At 39.0% G+C, this 20,968-nt stretch overlaps 2 protein-coding genes and 1 non-coding gene across 4 annotated transcripts in view; 1 reads left to right on the top strand and 2 right to left on the bottom strand.

Moving 5' to 3' along the window:
- SLTM (SAFB like transcription modulator) overlaps positions 1 to 13,716 on the bottom strand; it is a 44,165-nt gene extending 30,449 nt beyond the window's left edge. For both annotated transcript variants that reach the window (XM_041743294.1, XM_041743295.1), the window contains exons 1-3: positions 13,421 to 13,716; positions 12,270 to 12,357; positions 725 to 789 (exon numbers count right to left, since the gene is read on the bottom strand). In XM_041743294.1, coding sequence (XP_041599228.1) covers positions 725 to 789; positions 12,270 to 12,357; positions 13,421 to 13,582 — 315 coding nt within the window. In that variant the 5' untranslated portion in view covers positions 13,583 to 13,716. The remainder of the gene's footprint in view (positions 1 to 724; positions 790 to 12,269; positions 12,358 to 13,420) is intronic.
- Positions 13,717 to 13,822: 106 nt separating this feature from the next.
- The window catches only part of RNF111 (ring finger protein 111), a 129,823-nt gene continuing 122,677 nt past the window's right edge, over positions 13,823 to 20,968 (top strand). The window contains exon 1 of the mRNA XM_041744167.1: positions 13,823 to 14,532. The gene's annotated coding sequence lies outside the window, so the exon portion shown is untranslated. The remainder of the gene's footprint in view (positions 14,533 to 20,968) is intronic.
- Positions 20,042 to 20,228, bottom strand: LOC121485976. The gene has a single exon (XR_005986468.1). It is a non-coding gene; the product is annotated as a U2 spliceosomal RNA (small nuclear RNA).

The following is a 20,968-nucleotide window of genomic DNA, read 5'->3' as shown; positions in this document are numbered from 1 at the left end:
CACAGTAGAGCACACAAACACCCAGAGATGTTATGACCGTATGGACTAACTGTACACAGAAAATGGAATATATGGGGTATAAATGTATATAATTTAAGAGGAACTGTGCTCATTAAATAATCTCTGCAAGTGCCACACTACTCAGTAAAAAACCCAAAATAACAAAAAAAAACTGTGATTAAAAATTATTCCTAGAACTGCCACAACTCCAGTTAAAACTATATACTTATTTTTCTGGCTGGTCAGTCTTGATATCATTCATTTTTAGCCAAAAAAGACCTGGCTTGAATGTGTCTTTAAAGGGCAAAGCAAATTTCTTAACTTGCTCTTTACTAAGTAGTAACACATCAGCAATCCTCTCTCTCCATTTGAAAGACTACATTAATCTGAGTTCTGTATATTTTATACAAAAGCTAATTGCAATGGGCAGATGAAAAATAAATGATCAATACTCTCATTGCGGTACCTTGTTCAGGAACTAACATATCAACTGTCTTGTCACTGTTCCTCTGGTCCCTATGTCTGATTTCTACTTCAAGGCCTGGACAAATATTATTTTTAGCCCTATGTATCATATAACTAAAGACAAAGTTATTTATTATAATTCTCAACTACAATGAAATTGACAATGCTACATTAGTCTCTATTTTACCTCCACACTTATTCAAGTGCATGAATTCATCATGCAAAATAAACATCTTAACCTGAGTAATTAACACTTTACCTTGACAAAAGCATCATCTTCCACAGAAGCATCTCCACTCAACTCATCTGCTTCCTGTTTTTTACCTGCGAAAGAAGGAAAATGGGCTAACAACCAGTATTTATATTACTTTAAGAGTAAAAAACATTCAGTAGAGTTTACCCCACAGTATCAATCACTCTCTACTCACAAATCACTGACAAAAATATTGCAAACTGCATATAAACCACCTGCTCATAATTGTCCCAAACAAAAAGACTTTAAGAATGTCGTGCTGCTTCATTAAAATGAACTGTACAAATAATCCTATTATGAACCCATCATCTTAACTGACTTGAGGTATAAACATATAAAATACATTTTTATTTATGACACTCAAATTCTCTTATCTTCAATTATCCCAGAAGTAGTAGCACCATTCAATGGTGTTTTGTCTATCACCAGATGTGATAGCTAAGTTCAAGACTCATGTGCCCCACAAAGCCATCCCTAAGTGCTACTCTTCAACAAGCTTTCTCTGAAATGAAATTCTCATACTTTAATTTGCATCTTACAATCCATCAGTTGATTATATATTGCCTTGTACTCTCAAATACAACTCACCATTTAGAAAATTCCTTAAGCATAAGTGACTGCTTTTACCCTTATATTTCTCCAAAGGCCTAAATATAAATGGTGCTGGGGACTTGACAAAATGACTGATTTAACTGATTTAAGGAAACGAGAAATGACTTCTGACTGAAAACTGCTAATAGCTCCCAGACAGACTACAGGCCTCCCCAACCCAACTTGCATCTTCACACTTTATAAATCAGTGGTTGGGACTTTTAAAATACTTTCCACATTTGAAGAAACATATATTTTCCACAGAGCCAATGTTAAAAGTTTACGTTTTTAGGCTACTTCACAAAAACGTACTGAATCACCCATGCATCAGAAATGCTATATAAAAAAAACACAGCTGCTAGAACTTTAGTATTTAATTTTTATAATTAATTTATTTTGAAATGTGAATGGATGTTCTTTCCTGAAGCCAACTTATCCATCAACTTTTCCCTTCACCTAAAACTGAACTGCCATGTGCTTATCTCAAGCTTCTGTGACTCCCATGGTAGAGAGTTTAGGTTTAAGGTGTCTATAAAAAATAAAAAGTCAATGTACCTCCCTTTTCCGAGTCTCTTCCACAGCCCCTATCCTCCATGTACTCTCAATTCGAGAACCTTTCCTTGAAGGAGTGATAAAAAGGCAACAAGATTCTGATCCTTCCAGGTATGTGAAAAACAGGATTAAGAGATTTTTTTTTTAAACCCAAAGAGTTTGTAAAAGAGAGCTTGTCTCAGTCTCTCAAACGCCTGCGTGAATCCAAAGAGAAAGTGCGGATGGAGCTTGTTTGGCATTCATTTCCTATTTAGAATGTTGGTGTGTGTGTATTTTAGGGAAAATAGGAAATAGAAGTTACTATAAGGGACAACTAACAAAGTCTGGGGGGGTCAGAAAGTGTTTATTACTAATTTCAAAGAACAAAAATAAGTGAAGATGTTCCTTCTCTGAAAACAGTATCAGGTAAGAAAGAGTTCACTAAATTCTTCCATCACATTTAGAGGAAGTTCCATAGTATAAAACTTTAAAGATGCTTTTTGGGAAAAGTACGCTTTTTAAAAATATAGGATGCCAAAACATACTACCAAGTAATCTACAGAGTAGAGCACTGGGGGCGGGGGTGGGGGGGCAGGGGACGGGACAGGACACAGATGCCTCCAGAACCTTTGCAAATAGTATTTCTGCTTACAATTATAAACTGCTTTACAATTTACAAGCATTTTAAAAAAGATTTTATTTATTTATTTGAGAGAATGTGAGAGAGCAAAAGCAGGAGGAGCAGCAGGCAGAGGGAGAAGCAGCAGGTTCCCCACTGAGAAGGGGACAGATAGATGCAGGGCTCAATCCTAGGACCCTGGGATCATGACCTGAGCTGAAGGCAGACACTTAACCAACTGAGCCATCCAGGTGCCCTAATTTGCAAAGTTGTTTTTTGTTTGTTTGTTTGTTTTTTGTTGTTTTTTAAGTTCAATTTATTTTCCCAAGCACCTTATGGTACATGGGGCAGGTAATCACAATCTTAGGAAAGAGAAAATGAGCCTGAAAGGTTTAAGTAGCTTGTCCAAAGCTAGTAAATGATGATGTCAGAACTGGAAGCCAAGGCTTCTCATTTCCAGTCTGAAGTTCTTTCCATTACATCCTAGCATGACCTACTTAAAAGACATTATCCTACTAAGGAGTGGTTAATTAGCTCAGTTTAAAGATATTATCTTTGAAATGGCAGTCTTCAGCATAGTGACAAACTATGTATACTTTGCACACTTTGGTGAATTTCACTTGTTTTAGTTTACTTAAAGGAAAACCAAATTGCACCACAGCAACAAAACCAACATGCAGTCACCATCCCCACTTAAGTGGCTTCCAGAGTCCAGGCACTAGGATAAATGTTTTATATACAGTAATCTATTTATTTATTTTATCCTCCTAACTACTATGAAACTATTATCCCCATTCTATTAAAAAAAAGGGAAACTTGCTCAAAAGTTAATCAGACTACAGAACTAGTGAAGGCCGTGCTTCAATTTAAACCCAGGCCTATTTATCCCCACCTCTCAAAACCCAGAAAGCCATTAGACCTGTGAGTAGCTACTGGTTGTTAATGCTCTCTTAATGTAAACAGACTCTAAAAGCCACATCTACAAAATGTTTAAAGGTAGGACTCCAAGATTATGTAACCTGCCCCATGATAAACAGCCCAGAAGAGTCTGAAGAACACAAAAAGGCCCAACTTTTCTATGCCTTACTGTTTTAAACAGCTGTATCACACAAAAGCACCGGACATTAATGTATCAGCTTGTAAACATAAAACTAAAGGACAAAGTTTTCAAACATACAGTGATGAAACTGTAGTAATAGCTTGATAGGTACATAGTGTTTAAAAAAACTGAAATTCTACCCTCTTCAGAAACTGATCTTTTAATTTTGAGACAGAAGAAAATTCTGGTTGACGTCTAAGGAACGAATTGACATCATTTTTTATTCTGTACATTTAGAATGAAGTCATGAACAAACTTTATGAAAACATCTTTGATCATTCAAAAAAAAAAAAAAAACCATAAAAACCGAAACCCTGCAGTTTTACACTCTAGCTTTTGACTGCTTTCAAAATCTATAATGTTGGGCTTACTTTACACACGTTGAATTAGAAATTACATTGAAATTTCTTCCTTTATGAGAAAAGTATCATCCTTCTCCCATACAAAATATAACTCACATTTTAAAAAGCTCTGAGGATCATCATCTAGCCTAGACCTAGTACATTATATAAGAGCAGGTAATTTCCCTAATAATGGAATAAGTCCCTAGGTTGGCTATAACAAGGTCTGGATTTCTGTTCATCCCTCACTGCAACAAGAGGTGATGTGCCAGGCAAACTAGCCCCATGTGCATGCAGCCCTATCCTGTCAGTAAGGACTAAAAATTTCAAACTTCATTGATGCTACAAAGTACCTCTATGGATTCCTAACTTATGTCACAGGTGAGAAATAACTAAAAGGAAACCAAATCCCCCTTAACAAGCAACACTACCTTCAGCACTTTTTTGTATAGTCAGTAACCATGTCTATTTCTAGCTCCCATGTAAGCCTGTGCTGTCAAAACTCCTACAGCAAATTAATCAACTAATCTTTAAGTCCTTCAAGGACTCTGGCATGTGCCACAGAAATGTGAGTTGGTGTAAAGGAAGGTGGTACGATCCAGATGAGGGTACTAACTTAAAAGTTTAATGCAACTGAAGTCTAACTTTTTTTTAATTTTATTTTTAAGCAATCTCTAAACTCAATGTGGTGCTCAAACTCACAATGCTAAGTTTTGCATGTTCCACCAACTGAACCAGCCAGCTGAGCTGCCCTTTCTTCCAAACAAAATTCTTAAGTATGCCCAACATGGGATTCAACTCATGACCCCAGGATCAAGAGTCACATGCTCTACCAAATGAGCCAGCCAGTCACCCCTGAAGGCTAACTTCAATGCTTTGAGGAACAAAACTAGAAAATAGCTTGAACAGTAAAGATAGTCTGAATAACAAAATACAAATGGAAACAAAATTAACATCACATTTTAAATTATCCTAGTAGTAACACACGGTTATTTTTGAAATTACATTACTTCACACAAAAACACTGCAATATTCCTTGCATGATTTTTAGGGTCTAAAATAAAACAGGAAAGTAAAAATGTAAACAACAAAGGAAGGTGATGCTAGAAACACTTTCTTACTCTCTTATTTGTGTAACATAAATATGTACAGATCCACAATTATTTAATTTTTAGGATTAAGGATAATTCAGAATTTTCAGATTTTAGAAGAGTATGGCAGTATATATACCATTTATTAATCTAAATTTCCCAGTGGCTTCTGGAACAGGGTCTCTCAATCAATCACAGAAATATTTGTGCAATGAAACATGCATATTCACACAAAATGAAATAAATCAAGACTATAAATAAATACCATAAATAGCTTCACTTTTGATAACAAACTTAAAACTTTCAATTTTCAGAACTTCCATATTTCGAAATTATGAATAAAGGATTCTAGGTCATAAATTGGTTTTCTCCTCCAAAGGCAAAACAGTCTTTCTAAGGATTTGCAATTTTCCTTTTCAAGTTCAGAAGTACCTCAAAATAAAAAAAAAATAAAATAAATAAAATTTTAAAAAACTCCATTTAATAAGTAAATCTAAAGTAATTCTGCCCAAGAACTTTGTGACTTGAGTAACTCTTCTTCATAAACATTTACAAAAGCTATAAAACATAGAAACTGTTTAGTCATAAAATTGCTGTTGAGAGAGGGAGGAGGGATTCAGAATACAAGCCAAACTGAATGTGAATGTTTCCAGCAACAACCTTTCCCCTCCCCAAATGCACGGAGTATCTTAAAATAATCAGACTATGCTTTGTGTTGTCTGCATGCAACTGCATGCAATGTTTTAGCATCTCTTCTATTAAACTCATGTTTTACTAATGAAATCTTTCTAAAACACCCTGTACATTTTCTTAAACATCACAGTCATCCAACAGATCATTTTAATATTTTTTAAATCTACTGCAGATAATTCACAGTCCTTATAATAAATCTAGAAAATATCAAAAGCATATCTTTAAAAATCTGCTAACTTTGTTGCCTAAAGATAACCAAACTAAACAAAAACACACATACACACAAAATACATGCATGTGTGTACACATGAGATTTTAATTTAAATGGCAGCAAAAATATGATTCAATTTTTAATGGGTTATTTTTCTATTCCATCAATAAAAAGAAAATACTACCAGCTGACCCTTAGCCTTACTGTCAAATACCAAATAAAGCAAATAAAGCAATGCAAGGAAAATGTAAAGTATCTGAAACAATTTGCAAATGGACAGGCAGAAAGAAATGAATGACAATGATGCCAAGCTTCAAACTCTAGTCGAGAGCAGTCAGAGGTTCTTAAAACTCCAACTGCATGAGAATTACCTAGGGAACTTTTAGAAAATAATGAACCCTGTACCCCAACAGACCAGCCAAAACCAAGCCTCTGGGGAGGCAGGAGCCTAGTATCTGTATTTTTAAAAACTCAAATGTTTCTAACATATGGAACCACTAGGATGACAGAGCATACATAACTAAGTAGCTAGAAGAAAAGAATGTAAGAAGAAGATTATTGTTTTCAGGTTCTCCAGACTAGAGAAAACTTCAATTCTATCTACGTTTAACAAAACACCATGTATAATGTGAACCTATTTTAGTTGTTGAAAAGAAAAAAAAAACAGTCCGTACACATCAAACTCCTATGAGTTTGTGCACATGTATGTAGACACCTTAGATCAACAAAGAACACACATGATGGATTCAGGGTGGTGGAATTATGGGCAGTTTTCACCTTTTAGTACTTTTCTGGATTATGAATTTTTTTTAATGAACATATTTCCCTTTTTATAATCTGGAAAACAAGAATTGTAAAGCCATAAGGTAAACTACCATTCCAGGGTACCAGATCTGCCATGTGAGACTAACTCAGGCCGTGGAGTTCAGGATGTAAATAGTTAACCCCCAGAAATGCACAGCCTTGGGGCTGTGACATATATGTGAGAAATATAGCATAGTTGATTAATTAACTAGTAAATTCCACCCTTATACCTTATACCATTGCTCAACCTTTTCTTTAAAATCATTTCTGATGCCACCAACTAATAATATTTCTTTTTCCCCTAACTCCTGGATAATTCGTTTACAAGAATTCATGAAAGGGGAGATAAAGTCTAATGCCCTCTGCTCCTAATTCAGAATGCATAGAAGAGGACTAATTTGGAAGAAGCACACTATCTTAAAGCACTAGAAAATTTTACCTGCCTTGACACACACCACATCTAACACAATAAAACAGCTGGGAAAAGTACATGAGTGCTTTGATGATAAACATAATCCACCATATAAACTGCAGAAAACAAGCTGCAGGTTTTAATGGCAGAAGTTAAAGGTCTGTTTTGGTTATGTGAAAATGAGGCTGGACGATATTCCAGCAAAAGTTATGAGGATTTCCAACACAGCAACAAAATGGTAAGGAATAAAAGGACGTTGCAATGATTCACATGTTCTGAGAATAAGTATGCTTTTACATATCACTGCCTAAGAAGGAGCCACCAGTGCCATTGAGTAAGGTACTTCTGGAAGATAACTCTTAATCCCTGATATACGTGCTTCTGACAAAGAAATAGGCAATTAAAATAAGCACCAAAAGGGGTATTTTTTAAAGCAGTTGAGAAAGCCATCATATGACCCTCAGTATTCATTCAACAAATATTTTCTGAGTACCTATTACATGCCTAGCACTGTGCTAGGTATTAGAGAGACTAATGTAAAGGAAAGACTATGTCCTTACTCTCCCACAGTTTCTAGCTGAGTGAGTACCCAAAAATATCTATGACAATTCTGTCCCTAAAGCCCTTCTCAATGCCAGTTCTGATTAGTTTCCTTAATACCCAAACATACTGTGGCTGGAAGAAAAAGGGCAAGAGTTAAAGTACACTAAAATACTGCATTGTGTTAAATGCATTTTATGTGGTTTACTACATCCTTATCAGACACAAATTTCAGAAAGCTTTACACAGTAAACATGTAATTAATTACATTGTGGGTTTTTTTTTTAAGATTACTTATTTATTCATGAGAGACAGAGAGAGAGAGAAAGAGAGACAGACAGACACAGGCAGAGGGAGAAGCAGGCTCCATGCAGGGAGCCCGACGTGGGACTGGATCCCGGGTCTCCAGGATCACGCCCTGGGCTGAAGGTGGCGCTAAACTGCTGAGCTACCTGGGCCGCCCAACATTGTGGTATTTTCCATACAAAATTAGGCATTAGATGTTTGGATAAACCTATAGCCCCAAATTATACTTGTTTCTACAGAAGGGAAAAAATCAGATTTCATGTAGTAATTTGAACTTTTACTAAGCCTGCACGTATTGCACATTTCAACATCAAGAAGTACTGCATTATGGGTAATTCTGAATACTATACTGATGAACCACATAAAATAACTTTTGCTGAAGTTTAGAGGTGGCCCTAAAGGTTGAAAATCAAGACTATGATATGCCATCATCAAGTAAAGCAAAAGAAGCTTTAAGTCTGTAATCTCTTAAACAAGTTAATGAGGAGTTAGCTCTACCTGTTTAACTGCTTTCTTAACACACACCCAAATAATATGACAGTAAATCTCCCCGTAAAGCTTTCTTCTATGTTACTTATTAAAAGGTTCAGAGCAAAGAAAGTTGTAAAAAGACTCAGAAGGAACGACCATTATAAGCTACAAACCTTTTCACTGTATTAACCACATGCAAACAAATTTTATAAACGATATTAGAACCAACTATAACATGATCAACATTTATTACAAGCACAAACTTGTTTTAAAAACATTCTAAAATATAGTTACGAATACAGATCCCTTTTCCTCCACTGTCTAAACACAAACACGTTAGCATAAAACATTTTAAAGAAACAGTGACCCTGCAATTATAAGAGAATGAGCTTAATATTTCACCTAAGTAATTTTTCCAGACCCATTAAGTTTCTCTCTGGCTTTCTTAACGTCATTTAGCTTTTACTTGGTATCTTAAGATTAGCAAAAATTATTTATTTAGCTGACAAGCTATTATATGCTCTATCTTACTGATGTCTAACATGACCATCTCTAAGTAATCCCTTTGTTTTCCTTTTCTTTTTTTTTTTTTTTAATTTTTATTTATTTATGATAGTCACAGAGAGAGAGAGAGAGATAGAGGCAGAGACACAGGCAGAGGGAGAAGCAGGCTCCATGCACCGGGAGCCCGACGTGGGATTCGATCCCGGGTCTCCAGGATCGCGCCCTGGGTCAAAGGCAGGCGCCAAACCGCTGCGCCACCCAGGGATCCCTTTCCTTTTCTAATAATCTGTCCTAAAGACTATTTATACTGAACACCTATGAGCTTTACAGTTTCTTCCTTATATTCCTATTTTAAACAGAAAGCATTGTTCTTCTGACTCCTGACCACATATAATTATTAAATTTCAGAATTAAAAAGTCTTACAGATGAGCTAATAAAAATTCCAATTTTATAAAAAAAGGAAACAGACTATTGAAGGAAGGGTGATATGACCAAAATGAAGTTATTTTCAAGGTAGATACTGTTAAGTGAAATAAGATTTGGAAAAAAGAATTTAATGTAGTAATTCAGCAATTAGACTGAAAAACTGACATCAAACTAAAATAGTATTTCTCAAATCCTTGATTTTATTATTTTTTTATTTTTTAAAGATTTCTTTATTTCATGAAAGACACAAAGAGAGAGAGGCAGAGAGACATAGAGGGAGAAGTAGGCTCCCCACCAGGGAGCCCAATGTGGAGACTTGATCCCAGGACCCCGGATCGTGTGCTAAGCTGAAGGCAGACACTCAACTACTGAGCCACTCAGGAGTCCCACAAGTCCCTGATTTTAAAACTTACTGACTGTTATTTTTAGGTTTCCATTTTCAAATTTGATTTTTACTGTTTTTATGCCTATTTTTATATTTATTTTTTAACATTTTAAACTTTTTTTAAGATTTTATTTATTTATTTATTCATGAGAGAGAAAGAGAGAGAGCAGCAGGGACGCAGGCAGAGGGAGAAGCAGGCTCCATGCAAGGATCCTGATGTGGGACTGGATCCCTGGACCCCAGGATCAGGCCCTGGGCTGAAGGGAGGTGCCAAACCGCTGAGCCACCCAGGGATCCCCAACATTATTTTCAAACTTGACATAAAATAATTTTACTTTCAAGCATCTTTAATAAAATAAATATATATGCGTCTTTAATTGCACATTAATTCAAACCAGGTTCTTAGTTGGGGATTCACATTACTTCTTTGTAATTCATAGAATTTTCAAACCAATGCAAAATGGAATTTAAGGAGGCAAGTGCTATATTCCTTGTGTGTTCTGTAATGAGTCTCATGAAGTACTCAGTAGTAGTCTGCTACAGACAAATGATTAAACTTCTAACTAAAGACCAGGAGACACCTTAATATCAGTGTCATGGAAAAATTAATTCAAATATCTTAATAATCCATATAAAAGATAAAATCAACAAAGCAATTATATGTACATACACATTGCATAGAGAGAAAAGAAAAACTACTTAAAATTTTATATTGCTGAAATTATTTCTAACGTAAGACGAATGAAGTTCCTAATAACTGAAAAAGAGATACACAAAGAAATTAAAAATAGGTGAGAATGAACGTATCAGATGAGGTTTACTTTAGATGCTAAAATCGATAATTAGCTTGAGTAATCTGGAACTGTGATTAATACATAGCATCTGTTGAACTATCACAATGTGTTAAATAAATGACATGAATCAAAATCACTGTAAGAAATATGGTTAATTCCTGATATACTTATTTCCAAAATGTCTATGCCTCATTTTGAAATAGCCTCTGGTTTGTCAGCACAGGCTTCCCAGCAGAAGCTTCTCTCAAGAGGAAAATGTATCTCTCAAAGTGATACACTGAGTCAGAGTTACATTTAAAAGCCACAGACCTTCAAGATACCTTTGTTATTCCTCTAAACTCCATTTCCACCTCTGTTATTCCCATCCCACCCAGGAAATACTACTTGGCCCTTTTCAATTTCCTTTGGGACAAAAGGGGAACTCTTGCAGACCTATGAAGACTCAAATAGTGAGAAGGCATCAAGATCTGCCTGGTCCTAATTAATGCCTACAGATTGCTTAGGATCAAATGTTAATATTCCCTTCTTTTCAAGGTTAATCCACTCAGTCATTTTACCCTAGCTATAATCAATCTGGTACATGGCAGACAGAATGGTATTAGGACACTTAAAGCAGGGATCCCTGGGTGGCGCAGCGGTTTGGCGCCTGCCTTTGGCCCAGGGCGCGATCCTGGAGACTCGGGATCGAATCCCACATCAGGCTCCCGGTGCATGGAGCCTGCTTCTCCCTCTGCCTATGTCTCTGCCTCTCTCTCTCTCTCTCACTGTGTGCCTATCATAAATAAATAAAATTAAATTAAAAAAAAAAAAAGGATACTTAAAGCAGTAAGGAAAGTTAGATTTTTTTAAAAAAAATTCTGCAGATGTCCATGACACATTCTATATGGAAATTGTAAATAGGTACCAGGATCCAGATACCCACATCATGTCCATCCTCTGCCACTGTCCTTCCGGGAGGGTGGGAGAAATTTACAATTATTCAAGTCAAGACTTAAATTACCAGAAAATCTAAAAAATACTTAAGTCCCATTTATATTGTCAAAATGTTAATTTAAAAGCACTTTTCTCTATTTGTTAAATCACTATATCCTGGAAATATACTCTGGCCTAGTTTAAAAGTCATAAAATTAAAATCCTTAACATAACCCTATAATTTAAAGCGCTTTTTTTTTTTTTTAAGCTAAGTAATCATGGATTTTCCCTACCTTGTTAGTATGATTGGTGAGGTCTTTTTGAGTTTCACTGAAAATCAGAATGTATAATAGCATAAATGGAAATTAAGTTCACCAAGTAAGACAAAATACTAAACATAAAGGTTATAAAATTTTAATATACTAGAAAAAAAACAGCAGGAGCCAAGGTAAAAGATTTGGAAGGAATTCCATCAATACTCTGCCAATTGTGGGGCAAGGTAGACATGTATTAAACTGTATTTTTTATTCTTTAGGTCTTCACACCATGAAGGAAGCAACATTATGAGACTGGACTGTGTAAATTTTTTGGAAGCGACAAAGAACCGGTCTCGCTTTCAGGTTAGCTTTAGCCAAATCTTAAAGGCTACAAGTTATCCAGAGCCTGGCAACAGTAACTTTTCTTCCTTGACCCAAGAAGGCAGAGTGCCAGAGGGAAATAGCGAAGAGTAGCACTATATAAACAGGGCAAGTGGCACAAGAGCAGAGGCAAGTTATATAACCAAAATATATTTTAAAATATGTTCATAACTCGTAACAACCTTTGCCTTTGGTTGGTTTCTTGTTTGGAGTATCAGTTGAAACAGTTAATTCAATATTATCTGGATCGCCTCCTTCCTCTTCAATAGCCTACATTAGAAAGAGAAGTTAATATGCTACACAATCTATCTAAACTTATTTTATAAAAACGCAAAAAAAAAAAAAAATTAGCAAACCTCAAGCCTCAAGACATTCGAATTGCCAGTCATTTCATAAACCGACTTCAAAAAAACAAAACAAAACAAAACAAAACAAAACAAAAAACCCAAGCAATTAAACTACACGAGGGAGAGAAACTTTCACGGAGAAAATATCATTAGGGCTCCAAAAAAAAAAAAAAAAAAAAAAAATCACATGGAGTTTTAAATTCTACCGAGTCGAGGTAATCCAATATCACACATTATCATAGCGAACAAAAATCTATGCTCCATTGCGGAAGAGCTGCTTAGCTGCGGAAGTAAATGACTCAAAAGAGTCTCCCTAATTTCTAAAATGCAAACTTATTTCCCCGCTACTACAATTCCAACGCTCGCTGAAATAAAAGCAGAAAGGTAATCAGGGATGGGATGGGGGAGAAGAAAAAAAAAAAAAAGCAGATGACTGCTCTGATGCAAAAACTGAAGACCCAGCGGAAAACAAACCCGCTCCTCTGACCCACCCTCAACTCCCTCTCCCACTCCCCACCCCTGCACACACACACGCACACGCACACGCCCCCCCCCCAAGGGGAGGAAACGGTTGGGCACAATTAAACGGTAACTTCGCCGAAGTCACCGAAGTAACCAGTCCCTCCGAGGCCGGGAAATGCACGCGCTCACCGCCGCCAAACACTGGGCGCCGAGCGCCTCCCGGGTGTCCGCCGCCGCCCTCGCAGCCCGGCGGGGCCGGCCCGGGGCGAGCAGGGGCGCGCTCGGCTGCCGCGGCCGGTCCCGGGCGCCTCGCGCGCGGCTCGCGGGCCCCTCGCAGGCCCAGCGCGGCTCGCGGGGGCGGGGGCGGGGGCGGGGGCGCCGCGGGAGGCTCCTCGCCCTCCCCGCGCGCGCGCGGCCGCCGCCCGGGGCCTCCCCACCGCGCAGCCCGGCGGGCCCCGGCGGCGGAAGCGGGGGGCTCCGAGGCGCGGCCTACGCTCCCCTCCGCGGACCTCGCCGGGCCTCACCTGCTTCAGCCGGGAAACCAGCACAGTCTTCACCCCCGTGATGTCCAAGTTCCGCCGCTTCAGCTCGGACTTGAGATCGATGACCCGCAGATCGGCGATCTTTTTACCTTCCGCCGGACCCGAGGCGGCGGAGGCTGCCACAGCACCGGTAGCGGCAGCCATTTTAGAAGAGCAGCGCGCTGCCGAGGCAGCGAGTGGGCTGCAGGGCGGCGGCAGCGCCAACTTCGACCCAGGCCTCGGCGGCCGCCGGCGCCGCGCAGCGCTGCGCACAATGAGCCGCTGGCCCCGCCCCCTGTCCGCCACCCCGGCGCAACCTGCAGCCGCCGCCAGCACCCGGATGACGGCCGCGCGTGCGCACTGGCGCGGGGGCGGGGCGGGGCGGGGCGGGGCTCGGCGGAGCCGGCGGCGGTCACCTGGGCGGCGCGACCCCTTGCGTGGGCCGGGAGGTCAGGCACGACCAACCGCACCAACGTCCGCCGCGCCGCCGCTCTCCCGCCGCTCCTCGTTAGCCATTTTCAGGGTCGGGCGGCGTCTGCAGTCTTGAGCCGCGACGCTGCCGGGCGCTTCGCGGCGTAGAGAGTTGGTGGGTTGCTCAGTGCGGGCAGAGGGGCGTGTGCGCGCCCTGAGCCTCTTTCGGGGAGATACTTTTTATCGGAGCTGCTGAACAATCGGGGGGGGGGGGGGAGAAGAAGAAGAAAAAAAAAAAAAAGAATGTGGCCCGTGTGCACGAACGAACGAAGTTCCCCGAGTTCCAATCAAAAGGCTGCAAAGAAGCCGTAGGGCAGGTTTAGGAAACAAGAACCCCGAATGGCTCCAGGTGTTGCAAGAGTATGAGGGGCCGGCCCGGGTGACAGGTCCCGCCGGCTGGCTCGGGGGGGGGGGGGGGGGGGGACATGCCCTGGGCCCGAGGAGGCTGAGCGCTCGGCAGGGCCGGCCCCGCGCGCTGCAGGCGCAGGAGCTCCCCCGGGGCGCCGCCCGCGACCCATCCCCGAGCCCGGAGGCCTTCCAGTCCCCGTTGCCATTCTCCTACACCGCACTCCGGGGCTTGCCCCCGCCAGATTGGGATTTCCCAGGGCGGTCACCATCTCCCTAGGAGGGATCGGCCTGTGCAAGTGAGTACCTGTCTTGTGACTTCAGCCAGCGTCGTGAACAAAGCGTAAGCCTGCACGGGATAAGACTCTCCTCAATTCCGTGCGCTGATAATGACGCACCATTAGGGATGCTGTCGTTTTCGGGGATTTAAAGTTTAAATGGGTGAGGTCTGTCTTCCCTTTCTGTCTTCTTTTCTTTTCTTTTTTTTTTTTTTTTCTTCCCTGATTGACTAATGAGATCAAAAAGGAGGAAAAACTGGACATAATAAAAATAATACTTGATATTCGGGTAGTTCTTTACGGTTTGTAATGCGCCTTGACATGCAATAACCCTCTTAATCCTTCCGAACTCTGCGGGGGTAAATCTATCTATGCGAGGTTTAGAGAGATTAAATGGCTTGTGAATGTTCACATTAGCTGGTATGTGGTGGAACCGGTGCTAAAAATCCAGGTCTCCTGATTCCAAGTCCAGCTCTGCCTCTACTACAATTTAATTCACAGTCATGGAATTTTAGAATTCAGAGGTGCTTTAGAGGGGCCCCTGGGTGGCTGGGTGGTCCAGCGTCTGCCTTTGGCTCAGGTCGTGATCCTGGGGTCCTGGGATGAAGCCCTGCATCAAGTTCCCTGCAGGGAGCCTGCTTCTCCCTCTGCCTGTGTCTCTGCCTCTCTCTCTGTGTCTCTCATGAATAAATAAATAAATAATTTTTTTTTTCAGGGTCTTTAGAAATCTGGCACAATCCCCGCCCCCCCCCCCCGATAAAAATTTTTAGAAATTTACCTAGGGACCCACAACTAATTATTGGCCAAATTGACACTGAACCTAAGATCTCATCCCAGTGTCTTTCCCACTACCCCACCCTGCTCCCACCTCGTGAATACTTGCAGAGAGGGGTTGTACTAACCAGAAACCAATTTAATAAAGTGAATGAGTGTTTGTCCTAAGGAAAAATTTAATAATGGGCTTATCTTGAAATGGAGATCTATGCCTTCTGATCTGATGCACTTAGGAAGCACGCATCACCTGCCAAATGCCAAGAATGTTTAACCCGAATCTCATCATGAGAAAACAATAAGACAATTGTAGGACCTTCATCAAAATAAAAGCTCTAGATTCTGCAAAAAGGCAGTATCATAAAAGTAAAAGTGGTAGAGCAGTTCTGGGAAAAAAGATGTGATACCTAAATTTTGTGTGTGATTATTGTTCAGATCCTAGATCGTAAAAGCTACTAAATAAGCGATTGGGAAATTTGACTGTATAGTAGACTGCATTGGTGTACCAAGGTTAAGCATCTGGAATGTTATATCATGCTCATGTTGAATGTCTTAGTTCTTAGGAGATACTTGCTGAGGTTCTTAGAGGTGAAGTATCTTTCTGTGTGCAATTACTTTCAAATGGCTTTTGGGGGAGAACAAATGTGGCAATATGTTACAAATCACTAAAGTGAATGTAGCAAAATGTTAATAATTGAGGAAACAAATGTGGCAAAAATTTAATAGTAAATCTAGGTGGAGGGCATAAGGTTTAATTGTATACTGTTTAAGTTCTTTTTATGTGTTTGAAGTTACACGTAATACCTACATAAATCTAATTTTTTGTAATAGAAAAATGAAATGGAAGAAAAATATTTTTTCACTTTTAACATCCAGAGTATATAATTTTGTCATGTAACCTATGATTTTGGGGTTTTGAAATTACTTATCTAAATTTTCCTTTAAATGGATGTTTCTTTAGTATGAGGTATTTTTTTCTGTTTTCCTCTTTAATGAAATTTATTTATTTATTTATTTATTTATTTATTTATTTATTTATTTTTGAAATGTATTTAGGTGAAGGAACATAATGCACTTATTTCCGCATCAAGAACACTACTTAGAAAGTATAATAACCTGTATTTTATTGTTGAAAGCCTCTTGTCATTTATTGGATACTTTTGTACTCCCTATGGGTTTTGTTTTTGTTTTTATACAAGCTCACCATTGAAGGATATTTGTTGAATATTTACTATCTGCCAGGCGTGCCAGGTTCTAGGAAGATAATGATAAACTTGATCTGTCTTATTCACCATTGTGTGGGATTCTAACACAGTGTAGACACTCAATAATAAATTGCTTGAAGGAAGATAGACACAGTGCTCGGAGAGCCTATAACAGGAAAATTTAACCCTCATAGGGATAGATAGAATGATCTTTATTTTATGGACTCCTTACAGGAGTTCTGGGGTTGAGTCCCACATACAGCTCCCCGCAGGGAGCCTACTTCTCCCTCTGCCTGTGTCTCTGCCTCATGAATAAATAAATTTAAAAGTCTTAAGGAAAAAAAAAAAAGAAAGAAAGAAACCTGAGGTTCAAAATGTCAATAACTGGTCCAAGAGCATAGAATTAGTAAAAGAAAGATCCAGGATGATTTCAAATCCATTGCATTTTTTTATTATAACATCTTGTTTTTCACCAAAGTTTATTTGGATTCCCAGAGAGAACCTTCCTCCTAATGCTAAGCCCCGATTTCTACTGTTCATTCCATTTTTTTGGAGAGACTTTAGTCTCTGCTTACCGTCTTCCTGTCCAATATCATTGTTCCTTACCCTCATTTTCAAATAGGCTTTAAAAACTTTCCCATCTTAAGATATCTTTGCATGACCCAGATATTTACTGTTGGCAGCAGTTGAGTTGTGGTGTCCTTTTCCTAGTGGAAAAGAAGCATAGCTTCTTGTAATGACACAATAGGTAAATCATATAATAAATGCCCCCTCTGAAAATAACAAAAATGCTTGACAAAATATAAAGTTCAATTCTTATATTTTCTTGCTGGTTTTGTGTCTTGTTATATTAATTACTGTGAGAGACGTGTTTAGAATTTCACAAGAATGTGGATTTGTTTGTAGAACTGTCAAGTGTTACTTTCCTGCATTTGAAGACTTTGTTATTAGATATTTATAAATATACAATTCTTACACCTTCATAATTAATTTTTTAAATTTTTACCTTCATAATTAAGTGAGCTTTTTATCTTCAGTGGTTTTTATTTTGCTTAAATAGTATATCAGCTTTCTGTTGGCTAGTGTTGACAAAGTGTGTCTTTCTCCAAACATTTGCCTTTAAGCTTTTTTTTCTTTTTCTTTTTTTTTTTTTTTTTTTTTTTTGCCTTTAAGCTTTTTGCACATTTTTTATTTTTTTTTCTTTAAGTAGGCTCCACTCCCAGTATGGAGCCCAATGTGGGGCCCAACGTAAGGCCCAACATGGGGCTTGAACTCACGACCCTGAGATCAAGATCTGAGCTGAGATCAAAAGTCAGATGCTTAACTGACTGAACCACCCAGGCACCACCTCTTTTTGAATGTTTTTAAAATGTGCTTTTTAAAGTAACATACAATTGTTGTTTTTAATGTAGGCTAAATCATTTATCTGAAATATTTAATCCATTAATACTTTATGTAATTACATTTGAATTTGGATGTATTAAGGTTCTCCAGAGAAACAGAACCAATAGGAGATATATTTGTGTGTGTACACATGTGCAGGCATGCGTTTGTGTCTATGTGTGAATGTGGAGAGAGATTATAAGTATAAATAAAATTTTGTATACATATAACTGAAATTTTGTGTATATATATATATAAAATATATACATTGTGTGCATATATATATATATATATATATGAAGCTAAGAAGTCCCAATAGCTTCCATCTCCAATCTGAAGTTGTGTCTTGGTGTCTTGGTTTTAAAAAATGTATCCTACTTGGGTTTTGTTGAACTTCTTGAATCTACAGATCAAGATTTTCTGGTGTGCCTAGGTGACTCAGTTAAGCATCCAATTCTTGATCTCAGTTCAGGTTGTGAATTCAAGTCCCATGTTGGGCTCCATGCCCGGCTTAGAGCCTATTTAAAATAACAATAATTTAAAAAAAGAAATAAAAGACTTCCTGGCCTTACCTTCAGGAAAGTCAATAGTGTAACTCCAGGAATCCAAGTCTGAAGGCTTGAGAACCCGGGGAGCCAGTGGTATAAATCCCAGCCCAAGGGTAGAAAGTTAATGTCCCAATTCAAGCAGGGAAGCTTGATGATTTGAAGGTCGGCCCTCAGGTTTGTCTCTCCTCAAAGATAATATTAGAAGAATATTAATTATCATGACCTTGGATTAGGAAAAAATTTATTTATAAGGATACAAAAAGCGCTGACTACAAAGGAAAAATTATGTATTTGGATACATTAAAATTAAGAATTTCTGCTCATCAGAAACTATCATTAAGAGAATAGAAATGAACCCACAGAGTTCAAGATATTTGTAACACATATAACTAATGGTGGGTAGGGACGCCTGAGAGGTTCAGCAGTTGAGCGTCTGCCTTCAGCTCAGGGCGTGAACCTGGATCGGATCCCATATCAGGCTCCCTGCATGGAGCCTGCTTCTCTCTCTGCCTGTGTCTCTGCCTCTCTCTCTCTGTGTCTCTCATGAATAAATAAATAAAATCTTTATAAAAATAACTAATGGTGGGTACATAACCAGAATCTACAAAGAACTCCTACAAATTAAGAAATCAATTCAGTGGGGGGAAAAATGGTCAAATCTTGAAAACATACTCACCAAAGAGAAAAATCAAATGGCATACACGCACGTGCACACACACACACGTATAAGTTATCAATCTCATTAGTAATCAGGAAATTATATATTAAGACTACAGTGATATCTCTTTATACTCCAGCATAATGCCTAAACCAGAGAAACTAACAATACCAAGTGTTGGAAAAGATATGGAGTAACTGGAACTGGGATTAAGTGGGACTAAAAATGGATACAACCACTTTAGAAAACACTTTAGAGGATGGCTCAGTGGTTGAGCATCTGCCTTTCACTCAGGTCCTGAATGAGTCCTGCAACAGGCTCCCCACAGGGAGCCTGCTTCATCCTCTGCCTATGTCTCTGCCTCTCTGTGTGTCTTTCATGATAAATAAAATTTAAAAATCTTAAAAAAAAGAAACACTTTAGAATTATCTAATAAATTTCCAGACCCACATATCTTTTGACCCAGGAATTTACTCTTAAGTATATAGTTTATGGGAAAACAAATACACATAGCAGTAGTATTTATAATAACCCCAACCTAGAAACCCAACAAATGTCAATTAATAGTTGAATGGGTAGGGGTGCCTTGGTGGCTCAGTCAGTTAAGCATCTGACCCCTGGGTTCATCTCAAATCAGGACCTCTGGGTCACAGGATCAAGCCCAGAGTAGGGCTCTGCAGTCAGCACAGTCTGCTTGTCCCTCTCCCTCTGTTCCTCCTCCTACTCACACTCTTTCTGTCTCATAAATAAATAAATAAATAAATAATAAATAAATAAATAAATTAAATAAATAAAATAAAATAAATAAAATCTTTTAATAAGTAGAGTCCATAGTATGGTCAGGCACATACTGAGCCAGGCACAAGCCGCCCACCCAGACACTAGAAGGCAGAAGCATCCAGCACACAATCTCAAACAACCCACCACAGCTCAAGCTGAATTTAGACACCTGGATATTTCCCCCAAGGGGGTGCGCTGTTCCCAAAGGTACTGCAATACCAGATCAAGTCATCAAGTGAACAGAGTAATCTCCTATTCCATCTCCCTGCTCCAAAAATCCACTTAATATATTGTCCTCAGAAGACCTATCAGATATTAAACAGATAAGAACAAATATTACATTTGATCTTAGCCAAAATGCCAAAAAGTGATTGCTATGCTACATCAAAATTGATATTGATACAACGGGGATCCCTGGGTGGCACAGAGGTTTAGCGCCTGCCTTTGGCCCAGGGCACAATCCTGGAGACCCGGGGTGGAATCCCACGTCGGGCTCCCGGTGCATGGAGCCTGCTTCTCCCTCTGCCTGTGTCTCTGCCCCTCTCTCTCTGTGTGTGACTATCATAAATAAAAATTAAAAAAATATATTTTAAAAAAATGATATTGATACAATGTGTGTGCACATGTTCATGCTATTTTATCTCATACAAAGATTCTTTATGCACTTCAGTCAAGACCCAGAACTACTTCATTGCTACAAATATCTCCCATGTGCCACTTTATAGTCACACCCATTCCTTTCTCCCACCCTCACAAGCCTAACCACAAGCAGTCACTATTCTCCATTTCTATAATTTTTTCACTTGAAGAATGTTACATAAATGGAATAATATAATATGTGACCCATTGAAATTATCTTTTTTTTTTAACTCGGCATGCCTTTCTTTTTTTTTTTATTTTTTTTTTATTTTTTATTTTTTTTTATTTATGATAGTCACAGAGAGAGAGAGAGAGAGGCAGAGACACAGGCAGAGGGAGAAGCAGGCTCCATGCACCGGGAGCCCGACGTGGGACTCGATCCCGGGTCTCCAGGATCGCGCCCTGGGCCAAAGGCAGGCGCCAAACCGCTGCGCCACCCAGGGATCCCTCGGCATGCCTTTCTTGAGATTCAA

The sequence above is a fragment of the Vulpes lagopus genome, chromosome 2, assembly GCF_018345385.1.
Source record: "Vulpes lagopus strain Blue_001 chromosome 2, ASM1834538v1, whole genome shotgun sequence".
Lineage (NCBI taxonomy): Eukaryota > Metazoa > Chordata > Mammalia > Carnivora > Canidae > Vulpes > Vulpes lagopus.
The sequence above is the reverse complement of the archived record's forward strand: the minus strand, read 5'-3'. Positions and strand labels throughout refer to the sequence as shown.